General features: G+C 47.7%; 6 protein-coding genes across 6 annotated transcripts; 2 read left to right on the forward strand and 4 right to left on the reverse strand.

Moving 5' to 3' along the window:
- Positions 1 to 121: 121 nt before the first annotated feature.
- Positions 122 to 1,714, reverse strand: SAMD00019534_032780 (hypothetical protein; the record flags this gene model as incomplete). Its single annotated transcript, XM_012901411.1, has 1 exon — positions 122 to 1,714. The coding sequence occupies one exon, from the start codon at positions 1,712 to 1,714 to the stop codon at positions 122 to 124; it is 1,593 nt and encodes a 530-aa protein (XP_012756865.1).
- Positions 1,715 to 3,859: 2,145 nt separating this feature from the next.
- SAMD00019534_032790 (hypothetical protein) lies at positions 3,860 to 6,170 on the reverse strand (the record flags this gene model as incomplete). The annotated part of the gene is made up of 2 exons (XM_012901412.1): positions 3,860 to 4,874; positions 4,942 to 6,170. 2 exons carry the CDS (start codon positions 6,168 to 6,170, stop codon positions 3,860 to 3,862), a joined length of 2,244 nt encoding a protein of 747 aa, XP_012756866.1.
- Positions 6,171 to 6,476: 306 nt separating this feature from the next.
- On the reverse strand, positions 6,477 to 7,607 carry SAMD00019534_032800 (hypothetical protein; the record flags this gene model as incomplete). Its single annotated transcript, XM_012901413.1, has 2 exons — positions 6,477 to 7,225; positions 7,304 to 7,607. 2 exons carry the CDS (start codon positions 7,605 to 7,607, stop codon positions 6,477 to 6,479), a joined length of 1,053 nt encoding a protein of 350 aa, XP_012756867.1.
- A 536-nt stretch (positions 7,608 to 8,143) lies between these two features.
- SAMD00019534_032810 (hypothetical protein) lies at positions 8,144 to 9,169 on the forward strand (the record flags this gene model as incomplete). Its single annotated transcript, XM_012901414.1, has 1 exon — positions 8,144 to 9,169. A coding segment is annotated over one exon (1,026 nt), but the record flags the coding sequence as incomplete, so codon positions are not given.
- Positions 9,170 to 10,315: 1,146 nt separating this feature from the next.
- SAMD00019534_032820 (hypothetical protein) lies at positions 10,316 to 11,110 on the forward strand (the record flags this gene model as incomplete). Its single annotated transcript, XM_012901415.1, has 1 exon — positions 10,316 to 11,110. One exon carries the CDS (start codon positions 10,316 to 10,318, stop codon positions 11,108 to 11,110), a length of 795 nt encoding a protein of 264 aa, XP_012756869.1.
- A 266-nt stretch (positions 11,111 to 11,376) lies between these two features.
- SAMD00019534_032830 (hypothetical protein) lies at positions 11,377 to 14,473 on the reverse strand (the record flags this gene model as incomplete). Its single annotated transcript, XM_012901416.1, has 3 exons — positions 11,377 to 12,706; positions 12,798 to 12,951; positions 13,036 to 14,473. 3 exons carry the CDS (start codon positions 14,471 to 14,473, stop codon positions 11,377 to 11,379), a joined length of 2,922 nt encoding a protein of 973 aa, XP_012756870.1.
- Between the last annotated feature and the right edge of the window lie 715 nt (positions 14,474 to 15,188).

The following is a 15,188-nucleotide window of genomic DNA, read 5'->3' on the forward strand; positions in this document are numbered from 1 at the left end:
TTGTGGGCGAAGGGCTAGCCCTCAGCGGCAGACAACTTGAAGAAGTAGGCCTCGGCGACAATCGGAGGCGTGTGTATGGTATTTGCGTGATGCGTGTACCTGCTCCTGACGACTAGGGGATTTAGTAGGCAAGGAAGTATGGTCTCCAGTTCTCACAGATGGTCTTGAGGTATGGGACCTGGGCGTCGAGATCGGTGGGGTCTGGGCCGTAGTACATGGCGTTGGGGTAGGTGGATGGCCACTGGGAGAGGTAAGACACTGGGCTTCCGTTGGCGGCAAAGTCAGTCCAGGCGCGGTTCATTCTGGAGGCCATGAAGTAGTCGCCGGTGGAGAATGGGTATGGGGTGTAGACGTCGCGGAAGAAGATGTATGGCAACTCGTTACCGTGGGAGGCGGCCAAGTATGGCTGCGAGGCGGGGTAGTTTGGCGAGGAGTAGTTGAAGATGTATGAGTTGAAGTTGATGTTGTCGCGGTTGAAGTACTCGGTGGCGAGGATGGAGCCACAGGTGATGTAGTAGTCGCCAAAGAACTCAGCGCCGCCGTACCAGTTGCTGGAGGCAACGGATGGGACGTACCAGCTGAGGATGTTGTCGACGTCGGATTGGGCAAAGTACACCTTGAGGTACTTGGCGATGGTGTCGTTCAACTTGGTCTCGGTGACGTTGGCAGTTGGTCCGACGAAGCCAAGACGCGAGTAGGCCATGAAGTTACCCTCGTCGTAGTTGTGTCCGATGATGACCTCGGCGTGCTTGTTGTACTGACCGTTCTTGAGGGCAGTCAATGGGAGGGTGTCGATGAGACGGCCGTCGACCATTGGGACGAAGAAGTCAGACTGGGCAGCAGATGGGGTGATGTTGCGGGCGGGGAGGGCACGCATGCACTCGAGGACGCCGTTGACGTTGGGGGTTCCGTTGGAGTTGGTGATGTTGCAACCCTTGGTGGCGGCGTAGGCAACAGTCTTGTCACGGGAGGTGGTGGCGGTGGGGATGTACCATTGCCATGAGGACTGGATGATGGCACGGTCGTACAAGTGGTAGGACTGGGGGATGGTCAAGTGGTGGAGCACAGATGAACCTCCAGCAGACTCTCCGTAGATGGTGACGCGGTTGGGGTCTCCACCAAAGGCGCGGATGTTCTTCTGGATCCAGCTGAGGGCAGCTTGCTGATCCTGGAGACCGAGGTTGGTGTTAGAGTCGAATGACTGGAAACCAAAGATGTTGAGACGGTACTGGATGACGACGGAGATGACGTCGCCGACTGGGGCGATCAAGCTGCCGTCAAAGTCGGTGGCGGCACCGGTCCAGTAGCGACCACCGTGGATGAACACCATGACGGGGAGACGCGAGAAGAACTGGTCGTCGTCCTGGGACACGTACTTGGGGGTGAAGATGTTCATGTAGAGGCAGTCCTCGCTCATGTTGTAGGTGGCGGGGAGGCCAGACTGGTAGCATGAGGGCGGGTTCTGGGTGGCGTAGGTCATGCCCCAGTTGTACCAAATGGGCTGGGGTGGACGGAAACGCAGGTTGCCGACGGGTGCCTGGGCGTAGGGCACTCCGAGGAAGGCACGAGTTTGGTTCTGGTAGACACCTGTGAACAGACCAGAGATCGAGCTGACTGTCAATGGGTATGTCTGGAGCTGTGGCTGAGTGGCAAGCACCACACAGCTGGCGGCCAACAAGCATGTGGCCAATACCAACAATGTTTGTGTTCTCATTGTTATAGTGATAGAGATAGTCGTAATAGTATTTGTTGTTGTAGAGATATTATAAGATCGGTGGGTTGGGGATTAGAATTACAATGAATGAGAGTGCTGCGTGGGGGTGTTTGCGCAAAGGGGGTTGGGCAGGCAAGCAGGCAGCAATATGACGCGTTATGGATCGACCTAAAGAATGAGATATCAAATCAACAAACGACAAAGGCGCAAGGTCAGTCGCAGATTGGATTGGAATTGGATTAGGATATTAATATATATTAAAAAAATAGTTTGTTTTTGTTGTTGTTGGAGTGTGCATGCATGCGAAGTGTAGTGAGTGAGAATGAATGAGTGAATGAGTGAATGAATGGATGATGGAGTTGATTGAGTTGGATCAATGACGTTGATGTCCTTGTTGTCGCCAAAGCCAAGTACAGCCGCGGTCGTCGACACGACGCCGTCTGGCGCGCGAGTGTGTTTAAGGGGGGGTTGGTGGCAGTTGACTTGAGGGAGGGGTGGGTGGGGGTTGAATTGGGTTGAGTTGAGTTGAGATGAGATTCATACCTTTTTAGGTGTGTTTGTGCGCGCGCAAGTACGAGATTGATTTAGATCAAGATATAAGAAATGAAATAGATAATGATTATAAGACACACAGAATGTTGATATTGAGTATTGTTACAGTACTCTGTGTATTGTTATATATATCTATCTTATAAGATGTAGTAGTAGTAATTATACAGTGTTTGATTACCAAGTGGTTGCGCAAGTGGACATCATTTAAAGGTTGTGGTGGAAGCCCAGCTTGGCACTGCTCCGCATTCATACTCACTTTCTTCCATTGATAAGTACATCACACTCATACACATCACCATACAACCTTTAGGTATTTTTTTGGTAAATTGATGTTAATCGAGGCCGAGGAGATTTTTATCGAGGTGCAAGCCTGATCGAAGGGTGATACAGAATAATCACATACGCATATGTGTGCCAAACACGGGGCAAACTGGCACAGCGAGTGTATCTCACCTCGACCAAACCATCACCAATTTTGAAAAATGGTCTGTCTCTACATTGATTCACTCACTCATTCATACACTCACGCGCATGAACCCAAACAACACACTATTATTGGCATTGACAAACCGCGTGGTCCAAGATGGTCTTGATCCCCCAGACAATGTCCTTGTGGACCCACATCACACCCCCAAGTTTGAATAAAAAGATTCAGCACACATGTACATCGTCATCATCAACTACATAACGACAAACAGAACTGATGTGCCACCATCGTGGAATAAGATAGAGTCTTCAAAACTCCAACGGTTTGTTCCTTGTTGCCTTGTTTGAATCTATTGAGAAGTGAATGGATGTTGTAGAAATGGAGTGGCGTGGAGCGATGGATTGATTCATGGAACGAGTGACATCAAATATCAGATATACCCTTGGACACGCGAATATATACTTATCGATGGATGCCGATGGCGATTGCATGCATACACTCCCTGCCTGTTTGGGTCCCGTCCCCACGAGAGGCAAGAGCACTTACCTACTTTAAGTTATAAATCTAGAAAAGCGACTTATCAATACTTGCAGCCTTCTGGTCTGATGTGCCTTGATGCCATTGGCTTGCCCAGGGCACAACAGCAAACGAACCCTCGCTGTGTGTCGACCATACCAAACATTGACCTAACCTTACCAAGCACGTCTCTCGAAAGTCGATCAACATGTTTGATCAAACTCACCTACTCGAGTGGATAGTCCTAAGAATACTTTGATCGATCCAAACACCTGGCTCAACATAGTCCATAGTTGGAGATTGTGATGAGGTTGTTGTCCATGTCGTTCTAAAAGTGGATGTTCATACTATGTATGTTGACTCAATCATTCATCATCAACATCCGTCAGTTCCTAAAGGTTACATTGGATTATGTCTGAATGAATGAACATACTTGTGATCAGTCCAACACAAACATGCGCGCGACTTAAGGATGGATAGATCGCGATGTCAGGTCCGATGGTCCTACCCTGCCCACCTACCCAAGACCCACAACCTCACTTGCCAAGACAAGTCCATCAATCATCGCATGTGCGTAGCAAACATTGTTGGACATGTTCCACATCATGATGTATCATTGTTATTGTTGTTTGTTAGGTATGTGGATGTATTTATTGTAGCTTCTTTTGTTTCTTCTGCTCCTTCAACTCCTTCTTGGTGAGAGGCTGCTGGGGCGCACGACCAGGACCTGGTGGCAACTCGATTGGATTGGGATTCTGCTTGATGTCGAGGTTGAGAGTGTATTGTGAGTCGCAGCCAATGTAGCCATCGCACATGAGGTGCAGCGAGTAGGAGTACTGGCCTGGCTCGCGAGGCGTCAGGAACTGTATCTTGATAGTGTTGCCAGGCTCGCTCGACTCTGACTTGCCAATGGCCACCAGCTCGTTCTTGATGCGGTCGCCAAAGATGATCCACCAGCACATGTTGCGATCGTCATTGACGAATGGGCTGTGATAGTAGTTGTCGTTGGCCTTGGGCTTCTTTGGCTTGGCGGGTGGCTCCCAGTCCGAGTCGCTGTCCGAGAGCTCGTGCTCCGAATCGGTGTCGCGCAGATCCTCGTCGTCGTCCGACAGTCCGTCGTCCTCGTCGTCGATGACTTCGCCGTTCTTCTGTGCCTGACGTCTGGCATCGCGCTCCAGCTGTCGACGCTCCCTCTCGATGGCCCTCTGCTCGCGACGCTCCTTCTTCTCCTGCTCCTCGCGCTCCTTCTTCTCCTTCATCAGCTTCTTTTCCTCGCGCTCCTTGGCGGCCTGTCCCTTCTTTCTCGAGATACCCTTCTGCTTCTTCTGTCCACCTGCTACCACGGGCGAGGTGGAGGTGTTCTCCTGTGACGCATCCTGGCCCTTGCCATCCTCTGCTGTCTCCTCTGTCGAGGGGGACTTGGCACCAGCACTAGCTGACGACTCGTCGGCCGCCTGCTGTTGCTTAGTCTTCTTCTTTGGTGTCTTGTCAATGAACTCCACCTCCAATGTGCAGACGGATGTTGTATAGATGATACCGTCCTTCTCTGTGATCACCTGATACTTGATGCCCACCTCTGTTGGTATCTTCTCCAACACATTCTCAATGTCCTGCAACTGAGCTGCTGTGTACGAATCCTGCAAGTACTCCTTACGTGTCTCTGGTCTATGTTTGTGCGAGTGAGCGTAAGTAAGTGAGCGAGCCGGCTCGCGATCAATGATCCAATACATACTCCAATCTCTTGAACTTGGCAATGTCGTGAACCTTGCGGAAATGGAGTGAGTTGATGGCAAAGGAGTCGAGATAGGGCACTTGCTTGAGGGTTTGCTCCTCCCATGCGCTCTGAGTGATGCATTGAATGAGCCTGGTGAGCTCGATGATGGGCACCATCATTCTTCTCTCCTTGACTAATTGGAAGGCACCGTTGACCAGCATGCGCACCTTTCCCAGGACCTCCTGGAGGTCTTGTGCCAGGTTCTCGGGCAGATGTTGATGAGCGCGCGAGATGTGAACGTAGAGCAGTGTGGTGGCCTTGACAATGTATGGTTGGTTGAAGCGGAACTTCTTGATCTTGTGCTCGGTAGGCAGGTACTTGTGCAGCGCCTTGAGTGCCTCCTCGTCCGTGGTCCTCTCTGGAAGCGATTCCTTGAACTCTGCTGACGCGCCAATGATCTCGATTAAAGACTTTAACAATGTCTTGTCGCTGATCACGTGATAGTACAGTCCCATTGAGTTCTCTGAGACAACACCTGACGAGAGTTTCTTGGCACTCTTGCGCCAGAAGTACACTCCTGAGGGTACCAGCACGACCAAGGCGATAAGATAGATAGCCAGCACGATCGATGAGTTGTTCTTGTCGACCAACCACGAGGGAAGTGCAATGCCGACCGAGATTGGCTGTGGGCCGTCTGGATTGCCGTACATCTCCCACTTCTCGCGGATGGCAGGGTCGGTGAGCGCTGTGTACGCCTTGGCGATGGCAATGAACTTCTCCTCAGACTCAGCCTTGTTCACGGCCTTGTCCGGATGATGCAGCAAACTGAGCTTCCTGTACGTCTTCTTGATCTCCTCCTCGGTAGCGCCCGTCTGCAGACCGAGCACCGAGTATGGGTTGTATGGCTCGTGCTCGGCGATGCCGCCACCCGCCACCTTGAACAGCACGATGAAGAACACCAGCCAAAGGAGTGCGAGCAGACCGAAGCGCACGTAGTTGGACACTGACTTTATCTCGCGCTGTTGTTCTTTGATCCTCATGCCAATCTTTCGCTCGCAGCCTGGACAGCTACAATCGATCTTCTTGCATGGCTTCTTTGGGAAGAGCTGACGCTTCGCCCACAATGTACTAGGCAGCAACACTATCAACAGAGAGAACAATATCCAATACTGGAATGCGCTATCATTATAGTCCTCTGCCTTTGTGCCTGAACCTCCTTGTTGTTGTTGTTGTTGTTGTTGAGACATTGGTTGTTGTGTTGTTTGTCTCTATGTGATTGAATGAACGAATGAAGTCGTGTCTGGTCTGTACACGCTTATATCTTCCCTACAACTACCTATATATATGTATAATATATGTATAATATAAGTTGACACGAGACTGTCTAATGAACTGACTCATCACACGACCGACCCATCATCATCAAAGAGAGTGTGTGACTCAAAAAAGTCAAAGTCAACACTTGTGTTTGTTCAGCAAGATGAGCGTGTGAGGGCAAGGGTAAGGGCAAGGGTAAGGGTTGATGACGAAGATATCGTGTATTCTACTCTATTCTATTCTAATGAGATATGTTGAAAGGATGTGGATGATGAGGTTGGCGCAACTTGTTGTTGCTTGGACTGATCAATGTTATGTTGTTGTTGAGTTTGTTGTGCACTTGGATCATTATTGCCATGAATGTCCAGTTGAGTAAGATCCAATTTGATTGGCTCTGTTGTCTCTATTAATCCGTCGTCCATACCGCCACCAGACGGTCTGTTTGGTGTAAGTCCATTATTATTATTATTATCATTATTGATGTTGTTGTTGTTGTTGTTGTTTAAATTTGATGGTGGAGACTGTGATGAAGAGGAAGAAGAAGAAGCGGGAAGCATAGACTTGAGTTGATCCATTGATGGAGATATCATTTGGGTGGTGACACTCTGCTTGGTTGGTATGCGATGAAGTAGTCCATAACCAATGTCGCATCCAAGACTGCCAGAGCCACCCCAGTTCTTGTTGGGCGTGATGGTGACGAGTCTCACCTGCTCCGTCAGCGACGAGTAGACGTAGAGTTGAATGGGTCTGTACATATTGTTGTTGATCAACGTGAAGAAGTCCTCTTGTTCATTGAGTATGAGATCGGGAGTGCCTACTATATAGTCGGTGCGAGTCTGCAGACCCGACTCATGCGCCGGTGAGTTCATATACACATCGAGTATATGCCATACAGTCTCCAATGTCTTGACCCAAGAGCAGAAGCGAATGCTTATACCAGCCAATCCATTTCCGCCCCATGAGTTGCTAGGAACGATCACTTGTTCTGTGGTGTATGAGTGAGTGTCAGTGATCTCGCTCTTACTTACTCGCTCACTCAATCAATCAATCAGTTAATGCATACCTCTAGTTGTATCAGACTTGATATTATACACGATTAGTTGAACTTCTTTACCAACATTCTCTCGGAAGGTATCGGCAAAGCGTGAGTCCTCCTTGTCAAAGATGACCTGGTTGGCAGCGACTATAAAGTCAAAGAAGGGTACTAGTCGACCACATGCTGGAGAGTTTGGTTGTACCTGCAACACATGGTAACCTGTCTGATTGTATTCATTGCCATTATTCGCCTTATCATGTACACCAATAGCATTGCCCTTGTTTGCAGGGAATAGAGTGTTTGGTGTCTCACCAGACTGTGCGTTTCCCATCTTCTATGTAGTTCGTTTGAGATAATAATATCTATTATGTTGTTATATTTATATGATTGTGTCTTTACAACTTGTTAATTAAATAATGAAGTTGTTGTTGTGTTTCCCCTCCCAAATCAATCATCACAGTCATCATTCACTTCCAACAAACAAACAAACACAACCCTTTAAAGGTGTGAGCTGGCATCGTGGCAGTGTGGTGGGGTGGGGAAGTAGTTGTGATGGGAGTGAGCGTTGACCTTGGGCTTGTAAGTTAAAGGGCAAGTTATATGTATAACAAATTAGACATGTTGTCAATGATCGATGTGTTGAGTGAACATCAATCACTAAATCAATCACTTCATCAGGTCCAACCAAAATGGGACGAAAGGGTGACAACTTGTTTAGATGGGTTGAGTGATTAGATGAAAGTGATGGAGGGATTGAGTGTGAGCGAGGCTCAATGATGGGCCTTCACACTCTTAATTCATTCAATCACTATTCATTGTAATATATACATTCTACATACATATAAAGCACATAAGAAAGAGAGGAGGATGACAAAAGTAAAGAGATTGTTCAAAGTTAGAGTACCTGCTACAACAGCAAACATTGGATGTGGATTCGATACATTGTCTATTGCATTAAAGTTGTATATTGTGACTACTGTTTCTTATGAACAACAAGATAGTCAAGAGGATGATGCAAAGAATACTTGGTCTGATAGGTATAGGGTAGTATACACAGGCCTAGGAAGATACAATGCCGACTCCCCTATACCAAGCCAGCCAAGCAAGAACTTCCTAGTACAGATACTCGATAGAGTGCTTCAGGAGAACAAGGAACACTTCACATTGCCATCTGGACAGCGACTACTACTCGAAGTGGAGAATAGCATACCGATTGGAAGAGGAATGGGTAGCAGCGCAGCAAGCATCGCTACTTCTATACTTATCGCAAATCAATTGGCTGGCCTTGGATGGACATCCAATCAGATATTCCAAAAGGCAGTTAGCTATGAGCCTTCGGCCGACAACATCTCCGCGGCAGTCTTTGGCAACTTTAACATTGTCGTTGGCACCGAGCCGCAGACCACCTGTCGCACCATCCCCATCTCACCAAGCACTTTCCTCCGGGCGATCGTGGTCATCCCTCACTTCCAGGTGCTGACCTCGGAGGCACGCACAGTCTTGCCCGCTCAGTACTCACGTCAAGATGTTGTATTCAATATACAACGTGTGTCTATGTTGACGGCCATGCTATGTAGTTCGTTCCAGGACACACCTCCTTCGACACCATCAGAAAATCAAACCTCATGCTTGATGTTCAACGATCGTGTACACCAGCCATACAGGGCCAAGTTGGTCCCGGGTCTGGAGGAGATCCTATCACTTGGTCCAAATATACCTGGCATGTTTGGAGTGTTCCTAAGTGGATCAGGGCCAACAGTGCTATGTCTGGCATCTGGAAATCACACTGAAATAACCAAAATGATCACGGACATATTCGCCAAGCACTCAGTTACATCAGACAGTATGGTGATTGAGTTTGACACTCAAGGCCTCTATGTTGAGGCATCGGTATGAAAGTCCATCAATAAACGAATGGATTGATTATTGAATAATCAATCATATCAATAAATATAACAATCAAACGGATCGATCCAATCAATGAACCGATATATAATAAATATTTTTTATATATATATTTATTAACTTTTAAAGTCACCATTATATTGACATATGACCAAATAAGGTCGTGTTGTTTTAGAGACCTTTCAAGAAGTAGTCGACTCTGATAAGTGCAATCACACACACACATTCAACATCCATTACCACCATCACTACCAACCCCTAACCACAACACAACGCCCGAACGATTTAATCATCTATACACATACACACACCTTAATACCAACCAACCAACAATCATTGGAGTTGACCATCCGCCTCATCACCCTATCACTTCCACTCTCATCGTCACACACTCACTCAATCAATCACTCACCCACACACTATTACATTAATAATATATATAATCAGTCACACCATATCTAGCTATCCAGCCATCCATCCATCCATCATCCATCCATCATCCATTCATCATCCATCACTAGTTCGGTTATCTCCTCAAATTAATTAACTTTAAGTGTGATAGACACTGTTAATCATTAACTCTCTCTCTCTCACTATCCATCATCACGCGACAAGTTTTATCTCTTTGTCTATCTATCTCTCTATCCTCGTTCATTCACTCTTCACCTTCACTTCACTCCACTCTCATTAAAAGAGTGACAGTACTACTATCAATCCAAGGCCAATCATCTACCACAGTGAACTCAAAGTCTGCAAGACATTATCAACCAATCAATCAATCAATCAATCAATCTATATATATATATATATATCTCTAAGTAGTATTAGATTAATTAAAAAATTAATATATCTTTGTAGTTTGAAAGTGAGCCTAGATTAGAACATCAAGATTCTCGGCCCCAGCCCACACTCATCTGTCCAATCTCAACCAATCACCAAGCACGCGTCCCTTCACACTCACAAAGCCTCTTCCACCCAAGCAATCAATCAATCAATCCAATTCGATCCATTAATCGGATCACCAGCCTCTCTCCCTGACAGACACTATTCTATCTTGCAAAGAAGTAGCCAATGTGTCATTGAACAGATAATATATAATATAATAGATAATTGATAGATACAGATATACCAAAGATGGATATGCCACCTACATACTCACCGATCATTCGACCGGTTATACATCAACAACATGCGGTGCCACCGTATCTGTCACATGACTTGTCGTCACCATCGCCACTGTCCTCACCCTCAATGTTATCAATGACGCCAAACATTGGCAACACACCAACGCCGCCAGTTCTACTTTTGAACCAGACATTCCTGCATGTTATGCAGCCAGTCGGGGACAGGGACAGGGACAACAATCAACCAATCTTCATGCCTCTGAACAATAATAATAACAATCACTTCGTACTCAATAACATTAACAACAACAATGCCAACTTGTTGACAACTACAACTACAACTACGACTACAGCCACTACTGCAGCAACAACAACCAACTTGAACATCAACAACAACAACAATAATAATAATAATAATAACAATGTATTTAATCATAGTATATCACCTTCACTTACACCTACATCTTTAAGTGTTCCGTCAACACCTTTGGTCGGGCCACTCAATCATCCGCCACAGTCAAACAATGTTGCCGCCAACACAACACTGGCGCCACTCAATCAAACACCTTTCGGAACAGTCAACACATTACATCTACAACAACAACCACAACCATTACAACTACAACCTCAACAACAGATGTCTACAACTACAACTACAACTACAACAAATGGCAGTGCAATACTTAGGAGGATAGCAGTCAGCAATAATGTACAAAGAACAATGGAGACTGAAGAACAGGTAGTACCAAGAGGCTCAAACTCACCTCTTATATCATCTTGTAAGAAGAGAGTGAAACTATGGTAGTAGTAGTAGTTGACACATCTGGATGTATGGATGCCCGCGAGTGAGGGCTAGGATTTTCCTTCGAAGCAACGACTACGCTACACAACAATGTATATTAAAGGAGAACAACATTCAGAGAGTTATCATGTACAAACCAACAACATACAAAGTGAGAGATAGGGATGAAGATGGAGGGACAATGGTATATCCCTCACATGTGGACACAGGTATTATTATTATTATTATGTACAGAGAGGTGGAGGAGAAGGGAGGATGAATGATGATGACTACATCACAGATGCTTGCTTGGACTTGGTAAGCTTGTTGAGTGGATTGGTGGGCGACTCGACAAACTTGGAGAAGGCGTACAGCTCCTTGTCGGGAAGGATCAGCATGTCCTTGTCGAGGAAGTTCTGAGCGTTGGAGTTGCTGGTGAAGCTGAGATATGGATGCTTCTGGAAGAACATCAAGTTCTTGAAGATACCTGACAACAGTGTCATCTTCTTGAAGTTGACCACCTGGTCCATGCCAGCGGACAATGATAATGGTGAGCTGCCAATGACTGACGTTTCACCGCCAATGACGCCACCGCCACCTTGGACCATGTTGTTGGCATTGCCATCCTCGAGGAAGTTGATGTCCTGCAGGAACAGGCCGAGGTAGGGAAGACAGGGGAACTCGCGCGCCTTGATCGCACTGCGATACAGCTTCCAGTTCTCGTTGGTCGAGAAGAAGTCGGACATCTGTTTGAATGAGTTTTGATAGGCGCGTGGCAGAGCCTTCCATGTGTCCTTGAGACGGCGCACCGAGCAGTTGCTCAGACCCGAGACGATCTCCATCATCGTGTTGAAGTTGTTGATCTTGCGGCAGTACTCGGCCGTGGTGATGAAGCGCTTGAGCACCTCGACACGCTTCTTGGGATGTGGTGTGGTGACGACCTCTGTCGCCACCCAGTTGGCCACGCGGTTCGAGTTGTTGATCATCTCCATCACGTTGGGACTGGTCTCGAACTTGGTCTTGGCCACCGTCCAGCTCTTGTGGTAGAGCTCGCGGATCTTGATGCGCTGGAACATGCCAAACTCAATGATCGTGAGCTGCTTGGCCAGGTCGTGCGGGTGGTGGTCCAAGAACGTCTTGGAGTACGACTCCTTGGAGATTGGCACCGGCGGGATGGAAAAGACGTCGTCGCGCTGGATCTTGTTGCGACTGGCATCACTGCCACTCGCTGCCTTGCCAGTCGACGAGCCACTGCTGCCCGGCGTCACCTTCTTGGCGATGATCATGTTCTTGATCACAATGTCGGCTGCCGCGCGTCCCACCGACAAGTGTTGCACCAGCCAGTCCTGTAGCTGGTGTGCTGCGTACGTCTGTGATTGTGACTTGCTGCTCGTGGCACTACTAATGCTACGTGGTGAGTGTTGTAGATCGGCGCGCATCAGCTCGAACAGACTGTCTATATTCGAGCGCATGACGACCTGTTTGTCGACGGCCTCCATCAACGCGCGTGAGTTCTGTTGCTGCTGTTGACAAAAAGTCAACAATCTCTGATGCAGTATCTCATTATCTTGGAAGTCTGCATAGTTGGAATCGATCCAAACTAATAATACAATGATTACACTATATTGATTAGAGTATTAGTATGAGTGTGTGAGGTGGGGTTGATCGGGGGGCTGAGGCCGAGGCTGGAATCATTCCAGTTAGTACATACTTTTGTCTAATACTATCGTTGCTGTCATCACCAGTGGATAGCTTTAGTGAACCATCATGGTTGTTCTCATACCTCCTAACGAGGAAGTCGAACAACTCCTCTGGCGTCATGAAGTAACTAAAAGTCGTGAGGAAACTATATACATATGGCAAGTCTGTTGTTGGATGGATGGATGGATGGTCATGTTAGTCCAACGAATCAATCAATCAATCATTTGAATCATCCAACTCCAACCTACCTAGCTTGTTCTTATTACAAAGGTAATCCAGAAGATGCTCCTTGCGGCCAGAGACCACTGATGGCTTGTGTTCCTCGTTGTTCTCGAATGTTAGACTGTTGCTGGATGTGCCAAGACCTCCAACAACAGAGTTTGATCTGTTGCTACCAATGCTGCCCATTGAGTTGGATCGCTCGTTGGTCAGAACAATGACTGGTGACAATGATTGATGCTGCTGGTTGGTTGTGGATCGTGGCGAGGATGATGGCGAGGTGTTGTCGGCTGCGCCGTCCTGGCCATTACCTATGGCTGTGCTGTTGCCGTTGGCTAGATCGCCGCCTGCGGTGAAACGCTGCGAGATACTACTGCCGCGACTAAGTGACAGTGAGCCGTTTATCCTAGGGCCGCGCATTGGCAGCTCGTCCGCCATGTTCATCTCGTCGTAGGGGGATGCCTGCTCCTTGACGTATTCGTCGATGGAGTCGCGGCGCTCCCATGCAACATAGTCCCACGATGCAAGCAACTCGACTGACTTGCTACGGGGACGTATCGGTTGGACAGGTCCCATCATAATGAATCTACGCGACTCTGAGTCGTCGGACGCGGCCACGGTGACTCCACGCTTCCTGCTGTTCTTGCCGCCGGGCACCTTGGGCATGCCCATGCGAGCCGAGCCCAAAGGACTACCGCTAGCGCGGCCGTGTTGGAGTAGACTTGGCGAGGACATCTGTCCTCTGGTGAACACCAGCTGTGATGGTGGTGATGGGCTGCCGTGGATGGTCGCGCCATTGCCATTGCCACTTCCACTGCCGGGGTGGGCGACATGTCCATTGCTCATCATTGAGCGTGGCAGTGGCGGCAGGGGAGATGATGGTGCCTTGCGCATTGGTGATGGGCTGCCGCCCAAGGGAGTCGAAGGTGAGGTCGATGGCGAGGGCGATAAGATGCCCGACTTGAGACGGGGAGGCACTGGAGGTGGAGGGTAGTTTGGTCGCTGAGGTGTCGATGGCGATGAGCCACTGGCGCTGCCTTTTCTTATGCTGTTGCTGTTGCCGCTGCCACCATTGTCAATTGGTATTGGCGATGATGTTTGGTCAAATGTCGAAGGGGGTGCTGGGGGTGATGGTGATGACGGGTTGAGTGATGTCCAGGGTGATGGTGTGGGAGCGGCTGTCGTCGATGTTGTGGATGTGATCGTAGAGGTGGTCCATGGAGAAACTGTTGGGAGTGATGGTGTGGAAGTTGACATATTTGCTGCGGACATTGTTGTTGATGTCGATGTAGTGGATGTTGTCGATGGTGAATATTGCGACCCAACATCTTTAGACTGGCCAATGTTGACTATAGGCAGTGATTCGAAGGACCTAGACTTTTCGTCATTAGGCAGTTGTTTGGAAAGCAGTTGTGATGAGTGCTGTGGTTTCCTCTGAGTGATTCCTTTTGGTGATAGCCAAGACATCTTTGTTTGATTATGATTGATTGATTGATTGTCTGATTGAGGGTTTGAATAAATAAATAAGAAGATGGAGAAGATAAGGGTAGGGGATGGAAGGGGATGGATGGAGGGGAAGGTGGGAGGAGTACTTTATACAGGTGGTAATGTTAGGGAAGTGGATAGGAAGAGGAGGACCTTATGCGGRAAGGTTGTGTTTTAAATAAATAAATAAAGTATATGTATGTAGGCTTTAAGTTGGCGCTGTATGAATGACAATGTCAATGGGCCAAGAATTGGAACGGATGGTGAACAGCTACAAAAAAAGGGGGATGTGACTGATCAGTCAAAGGAAAGAAAGAAGGAGCAAAGTCTTTCCGAGGTGTCGTAGACTTGCAGCCTTTATTCAGTGAGTCCGATGTCTAAGTGTTTGTGATTGTGATGTGTCTGTGTCTGTGTGTATGTGTGTGTGTGTGTTTGTGATTGATTATGATTATGATTGTTTGTGTGTGTGTGTGTGGAATGGAATGTGTTCACTACAACGATTAAACAGTCAGTGATCATGGTGTGATGACCTGAATGACAAAGTCACGATGCAGTACATCGCCATGGCTATGGGCTGATTTATTATCAACATTGTTTTTTTTTGTCTGATCCACACAACCCAAAACAGAGATCTAATGGGCACTTTGGGAAAACGGGCCGTTCGTCATCTCGATTGCTTGCCGATTTGGCTTGGAAT

Source organism: Acytostelium subglobosum, assembly GCF_000787575.1.
Source record: "Acytostelium subglobosum LB1 DNA, scaffold: scaffold5, whole genome shotgun sequence".
NCBI classification, from domain to species: domain Eukaryota; phylum Evosea; class Eumycetozoa; order Acytosteliales; family Acytosteliaceae; genus Acytostelium; species Acytostelium subglobosum.